Genomic DNA, 8,190 nt, shown 5'->3' on the forward strand with positions numbered 1-8,190 from the left:
AGAAAAGATATAAGAGCAGTGGTCTGCACCTTGTTGTAAAATGATACAAGTGCATAAGCTTCATATGATGATTGTTGTTTGTTTTACCCCTGTCCATGTTTCCTTGAAGACCGCCTGCAGATTACAAGAAAATGTAACAAAAAGAAGTAATAAAAGCCTTTCATCTATAAATAACAAAAATGCCAGCAGTCTCACCTTTCCAAACCTGAAGGAATTCCTCATTAACAGATGAACCAACTACGTTTCTTATTGATTCATCTACTGTGTTGAGAGGAGAATTCTTCATTGCCTGAATTATACTGTATACAAGTTTCCCATTCTCCAGATATATGTAATTATTAGGGTGCCTAGTTTTTCCACCAGCATGTTCCTCAAACTCATGAGCACGAAGAATCTGAATGTATCAAGAACACCATTTAGCCTTTCAATGATGCTCTTCCAATAATTAGTTGGATATATTTCTCATGGACCCTATGAGGGTTGCATCTGGAGAAGGATTTGGAGAAACAGTCCTTTCATCTTTGGGAGAAAGTGGCTGATTATACAAATAAAGAACTAATGAAAAACATATATGAAAGGGAAATTAAGATGAATAGAATTGAATAGCCAACAAGTACCTTATCCATGTAGTCATCGATTAGGGTTCGTTGGTAGCTTTTATTGACAGTTGCTGAGTCGTAGTTGTTGATCGACGCTACAATCGAGAGGAGTTGCAGTCATCGAACCAGTTAGTGTGAGGATCGATGTGGAAGAAATTGGACTACGGATCTACTTGCTTCACCTTTGAGATTTCATAGATGTGTTTTAGAGTTATGGTTGACGCAACAACATGACCTACACGCCCACTCCCAAAGTCAATTCCACCAACTTTTATAAGAAATCAAGTCACTAAAGGGAAACGAACACTCATCTCAAAAGTTTGTCTTTGAAAACAATCACAGTACCAGCGATCAGGTCTTCCGATTTGTATTTCTGGGTGCAAGCGTTGACTTTGTACCGACCTACTACCGGTGGTCCAGGTATTCCTCCGCCAGCTGGGATGGTGAGGCGGACTGTCGCCACCATGGGCCGATGGCCCGACGCATTAGACTCGCCTTCAGGGACGCCATTTAACTAAAATCCAAACCTGAACAAAAAAAATTGGAACAGTAATATGAAAAAAAAAACCTAAATCCTTAATTACAAGAGTAAGAAATTAAAGGAGAATGATAAGAGAGTGATGTATGTGCTTGTTCTAAGTGTGAACGAATCAAAAAATCAATAGCATAACTGGTGGAAACAAGGGAGAGGATTTAGGGCACGTAAAAATGCGTGTCATCTATTCTTGAATTTTAGGAAAAGCTGTCATTATTTTTAGGGCACACGAAAATGTGAATCGTAAATCACTGTGTCATAGTTCGCGCGTCATTAAAGGGCTGTTTTCTTGTGATGTATGGAGCTTGTTCGAGTGTCAACACATGCTGCTTTCGGCTTTGTCTTGTCGTCTTTCTTCCCGACCCACCAATCGGGATAACCAACTAGCTTGAAACACCCTTCTCGTTTGTGACTGTTCCTCCCACAAAAAGTGCATTAGTCATCTTGCTTGTTTTCCTTTTCTTGTTTCACCATGTATTTTTCTTTTGAGGGTCTAAAGTTGTTATCACGTCTCTGGAATGCTTTGAATGCAGTGGGTTCTTGTACAATTTGGTTCTCGAGCGATATGGCCCTTTGCGTCTCGTCTTCTGCTACCATGTGGTAGGACATCCCTAAGGTAGGAACATGTTTTGTTGCTAAGATCTGGTCATGATAACATTGAAATCGTTGTCTAGTCCAGTTCATACGTACATTTGTTACATGAACAACATGGAAAAGAAAAAATTGAATGGGACTCATCCCATAATGACCTGAGACGGGTGTAGTAGGTCAAAACACTACCACCCTCTTGACATGTAGCGGCGATCTTCTGCTTCAATTCATAAGCCCTTGGTGCAATTTCCTTCCCAAATCTTCCCTTCAGATCCGACCAAATCTCTGATGATGTGTTAGCATATTTCACGCTGTCATGTATCCCTTTCTCCATGGCTGTGGTAAGCCTCCCCTTTATCATCGCATCACACCTCATCCATGGTTTGTATTCAGAAGATGAAATCTCTTGCTTCTTCAAGGTTCCATCAACAAAATCTGTTTTGTTTTTGGCGAAGACAAAATTGGTCATCTCTTGCACCCAATCGTTGTAGTTTCGATCTGTAAGAACTTCATTGACAGCAGGTTGCTTAGGGGAATCTGAAGGATGTAGGTAATATGGCGACGGGAAGTTGATCGCACTTGTGCTGGATCCACCTTTATCCCCCTCGCTTCCGGTCATGATGCTGGAATCGATTGATTTTAAAACCGCTCTGATACCATCTAGAAATCGATGGTTAAAAGAACTCAAGAATGACTTTTTGCTTTTGATTGATTTCTTTCTTGTGATTGTTACAAACAGAGAGAAGAGGAAAATAAATAAGCCTAACAATCAACTAAAAAAGGTAAGAGATAATTGATTGACCAAGAAATAAGGAGAGAATATATGAACAAAAATAGAGCAAATCCTATATATTTTCTATTAAACTCCAATACTCCTTGGCTTGAAGGAAGTTTTCCATCAACTTGGAACAGTTCTCATAATACCATCGAGTCCCAGATCTGCTTATGTTTGCACGAACGCTCCATTGTTGGCGCTACTCTTACTCATTTTTCCATCAGACCCTTAAAAAGCTTGAAAAAGCTTTGATACCAAATGTTAAACACAGAAAAGAGAAGAAGATGGGTTGAAAAGCTTCTTACTGAATCAACTAGAAACAATGGGATTAAATACCCAATATCCAGAAACTGAAAAATCTAAGATTCGGGAATGCAAAAGACTAGTTCTACCCATGAGAATAGGACTGTCCCCAACTGACTTATCCACTAAGACAATTTATTTAAAAACAAATAAAGGCAAATTCCAACGCACATTGGTCATAGGTATTGCTAATGGGGCTAAAACAAACTTTATTTCACCATTTGAACGATATCTTTTTGAGCGTATTACAACATTTAGTTTCTTAATTACAACGCAAATATATAACATTTTGGTTTATCTATTTTGTGTAATTAAACATAACCAAAATATTAATTATTTTTTTTCTTTTATGCAAATGCAAATTTTCTGCTGCGTTCAATTTTTTGATAATTAATCAGTAAAAATTGATTTGAATATCAAAATATATTTTATAATTATTTATAAGGACATAATTGTATTTGTCAAAGTAAAGGGGCTAAAACAAAACTTCATTTCACAATTTGTATACACGTTTACGCCTAATGTAAGCATTGATCAGTTATTCATGGGGAAAAGACAGAGGGCTCTGATGCAGCCTTGGAAGAAGGACAAAATCAACCTAAAATTGCCTCGAAACGGATAAAGTTTCACGAAAGCGACGAGAAGGGAGAAGAGAATGGAATCAATCGTTGCAAGAATGCTTGCTTCTTGAAATCCTGTCTCGTTTACCCTCCACAAAAGACGCCATCAGAACAGCTGCACTCTCCAGACGATGAAAACGTCTTTGGAAATCGGTACCTACTCTCATTTTTAAACATTCAGATGATCCCCTAACTCAATGTCGCCAGAACCCTAACTCAAGGTCCGATTTCCTTTCATTTGTGGAAAAAACCCTAACTCAATCCAATTGAAGCTCAAGAAATTCCAAGTGTTTACCAGCTATCGTGTTACCAATTATCATATTCGATTTGAAGCACATGTCAACAATTGGATTCGCTATGCTATGAGTTGTAACGTTGAAGAGGTTAACTTGGAGTTTTTGTATACGGGAAGGGAATCTGCGATTCTGTTAGATCAATTTTTTTTCATGAATTCATGTTTTATTGATCTGAGATTATTAGGCTGCAAGTTTAATCCAACAGGATCGATTAGTTGGAAAAATCTTAGGAGTTTGTGTATTTTCCATGGGAAATTAGATGAAGACTTGATTGAAAATATATTATTGTGGAGTCCTCTATTGGAAACTCTAGAGTTGGGTGAATGCTATGGTTATAAGCGGCTTGATATTACTTCAAAGAGCCTCAAGAACTTGGTGTTCACAGGTTACTTTGATCCAAATAATGAAGTTGATGAAGATGATGATCTCATTAATATCATCGGAATCAATGCTCCTAATATTTTATCACTGACAATCAAAGGTGATATGTGGTTGTTGAAATTTTTGTTGGTAAACGTGTCTTCTTTAGTTGAAGCTAACTTAGATTATACATTCATGGGGCATTGGGAGGCAACACTTGAAGAAACAGAAGAAGAAATTCTTGAAACATTAATATTAAACCTTCACCATGTTAAGGAGCTTATAATTGGGTCCTTTTGTTCTAAGGTAAAATTTCTTTTGCTTTGAAAGTTTATGTCTTTGTAAAATTCATACGATCATTAGCTTTTGTAGTACTTCATTGATTATCTTTTATATACTTGTTTAATTTGAAAGTTTGGTTAAAAATCATTATGATTATGATTTTCTTATTGTTTAGGGTCGAAAGAACGGAGAAGCATCTAAGTAGTTGCCGAATAGAGTACGTACTTTTGAAATAAATATAAAATTACCTAACTATCCCTAGCTTTGATCAATTGGTTATATGTTAGTTTCAAGTCACAATAATCACTATCCAAATGCATGTCTTTGTTTTTACAGCATGTCATTGCAAGTTGTATTTTTGTTTGTCTTGTTCATAATCATTGCATAGTTGCATTACATATTTACATGGTTCTTGTTTTTTTTTCTTCTCACTTGTATTGTTGTGTTGGTATGTTGTGTCTCGTTTGGAAGCAAAAGGTTTTGTTTTCCCATCAAATTTCAAGTTACCAAATGTTACTTGTGATTGGTCTAATAGTGATTCGGATTGGTGATGCTTTGAATCCATGTTTAGGCATTTTCATTATTATCGTGAAATATTTTCATCTCTTTTTTTGTTTGTTTTTGTAAGGTTTTTTTTTTTTTGGTTCTGTTGGGTCATCACCCTTGGGTTGTGTGGATCATTTCTGATTTTAAAATCTTGATGTATTGCATGTTTCATGTGTTATTCCTTTATCTAGGAAAAGCATTTATTGGAATCTCTATACTCTTGTACTTCTTTAGGAAAATGGACAAATGTCTCTTTGTATGCTCTTTTGTCTTGGCCAACTTAATATAAGTGGTGTGGTTATTATATATACTCTTGGATTTTGGAGTGTGCTGTTGTTTGACATTGTGAGGAAGCTCAAATAAAATTTAGTTTTGGTCTGACCGATTCGTGTCAGATTCAACTGCTATTTGATATCACACTTTAAAGACTCTGACTCGACTTTTCTAGAATGCCTTTTATTTGGTCAAATTTAAGGTTGAGTTTCATGACTCAATCAAATATTACTTAATCAAAAACTATTAAACAATGAATTAAACATGTGGTTGTCAAAATTAGTATTTAACTAAGATTCCATGTGATCCATTAAGAAGTAATCTCTCTCTTCTAATTCTCTATTCTCTTCTCTTCTCTCTCTTCTAATATGTAACATCCCAAAATTCAAGAGTAAAAAATTCTTTTAATAAAACATTACTTAAAGCAAAATCGTCAATCCAAACATAATCAGAGTATTAATTTCCAAAACACGTGTTCGTTATCAGAGTAAAATTTTCCCAGACTGTCTAATCTATGGTGTGTGCCATGCGATCACCCCGAGCTCTTCCCTCCGCTACCGGAAGTACCTGAAACCAAAACTGAAAACCGTAAGCACGAAGCTTCGTGAGTTCCCCAACCTACCACATACTGCACATACTGGGCCACGCCCGCTCTTCTGGGCCTCGCCCCCTGCCTCGGGCCTTGCCCGCTACAACGGCCCCGCCGCTCCAGGCCTCGCCTGGCTTCGAGCCCCGCTCGGATACAAATCTGTTTCACTTAGGCCTCGCCTGTCATTGGGCCTCGCCCGCCAACAAATACTAACACATAAACATATCGCAGCAGATACACACTAGCGTACACTACCGAATCCTGTTCTAAAGGCCTCGCCTATCTTGGACCTCGCCCATGTCCTACAACTGGTGAGTCATGGAACCCTATCCACACTCCTACTGGTAGTGAGATACGGGCCCAGCCCACACTCACTCTTTCCCTAACTTGGGCCTCGCCCCTGTTCTGCTGCTAATGAGATGTGGAACACCATCCACACTCTACTATTGATGAGGTACGGGACCTCGCCCACACTCACCTTCCTACCAGGCACATACATGTATCACAAAGACAACAAGTATAAACTATCATATAAAGCATTCCTTGGGCACCCGCCCGCTATCATTGGACCTCATCCTGAATATCATACTAGCATACTGTGCCTGGGCTAACCCCCGAGTCTTTTACTCATAACTACATGGGCCGACATTGTGGCCTTAGACCCATTCACACAAAGGGAAACTCACCTGCACTTGCTGAACTTGCTGATAGCCCCTCTAGCTGCTGCCTAGCAACTCTCTGAACTCCTGCTCCACTAGCTCCTCGAGCTACCAATATTAAAGCAACACTTAGTCTAACAGTCCCCCGAAAGTCAACTAAGTCAACTCTAGTCAAATTCAAAGTCCTGGTCAAAGTCAACTTTCTAGGTCAACCCTACTCGCCGAGTTCATTAGCTCAGAATCCTTTCATCCGCGACTCGACTCGCCGAGTCAGCCCCTGACTCGCCGAATCTACCGATTTCCGAGTCCTGACCTGTCCAACTCACTGAGTCCCCACACAATGCACTGATCTGAGTCTTAACTCGAAGGATTTGGGATTTTGCGACTCGACTCGCCGAGCCCAAGGCAATCTTCAACAGACTTGCCGAGTTGTTCTTCCAATTCGCCGAGTTTCTGCCCAACTTCATCCAACTCGCCGAGTCAAACCATGTGACTCGCCGAGTCGTTCCAGTTCTTAATCCATACAGTGGCTTTTCGAGCCATGCAGGGGCTCCCAATCATTGATCCATACTTCCAAAGCTCAATACTCATGTAAAGTTGCAAACTTTACATATAACTAAAGAGATCTAGGATGAAAACACACTAGGGCTAGGTTTAAGGACAAAAGGGCTTCACCAACTACTCATTTTCTGATGCTTTATGACATATTGGACCATCCCAATCGATAGATCTGAAGTGGCAACAACATATCTAACCCCCAAACTCGAATTGGGTCTCAAACAACCATAAAACCCCCAAATCTCATAACAAAATAGATCTAGATGCAAAGGAGGGAAAATAGCAACTTATTACCTCCAAGATGAACACAAACTGAAGTAGATCTCGGATCTACACCTCTCCTTTGAAGCAACCTTCTTGATCTTCAATTTCGTTTCCAAAGTTTCCTTCCTCCAAGGCTATTTCTCTCAAATGATGGAAGCTCACACGAAATCTAGGGTTTACAGGTTTTCTAGGATGATATGGAGGCTAAGGGAGGGACATAACACCCTTTATATAGGATACAACTCCTGGAATTAGAGTTTTCCTCGTTCAGACCAGACTCGCCGAGTCCCCTTAGCCGACTCGCCAAGTTGGTCACTTACTCCTCGACCCGGATCCCGCTCGGACTCGCCGAGTTCCTCCTTGGACTCGACGAGTCAGCCCTTTGACTTAGGGTTTCCTCTCCTTTCTTGACCTTCCTGAATTTGGGTGTTACATAATAAAAGAGTGTTTTTTATGGCCTGTGTAGTCTTTATAAGCCTTTATGTTAGCCACCTGTCATTTTCTAATTAATCTTAATTTTTTCCCTTTCAAATTTAACTTCTCTTTAATTTATGTTATACTAAATACTAAATTGCTAATCATCCCTCGAAATAAGGTATAATTTCAAAATCATTTATCCTATAATAAATCCAATAACAATACATAACGAATCCGTTACACCCTTTAGATTACTTCAAGGTGATCACATTCATCTTTAACAGCCCGTTAAATCAGCTATAGGTGTCCCAAATTTGAATTTTTGTTTAAGTAAATTGATAGTAGTTTCCATCTTAAGACGCTATATCATTAATTGGGTTGCCGATAATCTTTCAATGGATTTTTAAAATCCCAATATTTGTGAAAGAAATTGGATTCCATATTCAAATTTACCTATACAATAGATTGCTATTTTGTCTCCAATTGTCAAGATTTTGGTGTTTCTATTTGTCAATTACTCTTC

At 38.7% G+C, this 8,190-nt stretch overlaps 1 protein-coding gene and 1 pseudogene across 1 annotated transcript; one reads left to right on the forward strand and one right to left on the reverse strand.

Moving 5' to 3' along the window:
• Window positions 1-1,113: 1,113 nt before the first annotated feature.
• On the reverse strand, window positions 1,114-2,344 carry LOC145063865 (uncharacterized). Its single transcript, XM_079011438.1, has 2 exons — window positions 1,884-2,344; window positions 1,114-1,126 (listed from the first exon to the last, which is right to left on the reverse strand). The coding sequence occupies exons 1-2, from the start codon at window positions 2,342-2,344 to the stop codon at window positions 1,114-1,116; spliced, it is 474 nt and encodes a 157-aa protein (XP_078867564.1).
• Window positions 2,343-4,912, forward strand: LOC145063866 (F-box protein At5g03100-like; annotated as a pseudogene).
• Window positions 4,913-8,190: the final 3,278 nt, after the last annotated feature.

Source organism: Lactuca serriola, chromosome 7 (genome assembly GCF_051521515.1).
Source record: "Lactuca serriola cultivar US96UC23 chromosome 7, Lser_US96UC23_V15, whole genome shotgun sequence".
Classification (NCBI taxonomy): domain Eukaryota; kingdom Viridiplantae; phylum Streptophyta; class Magnoliopsida; order Asterales; family Asteraceae; genus Lactuca; species Lactuca serriola.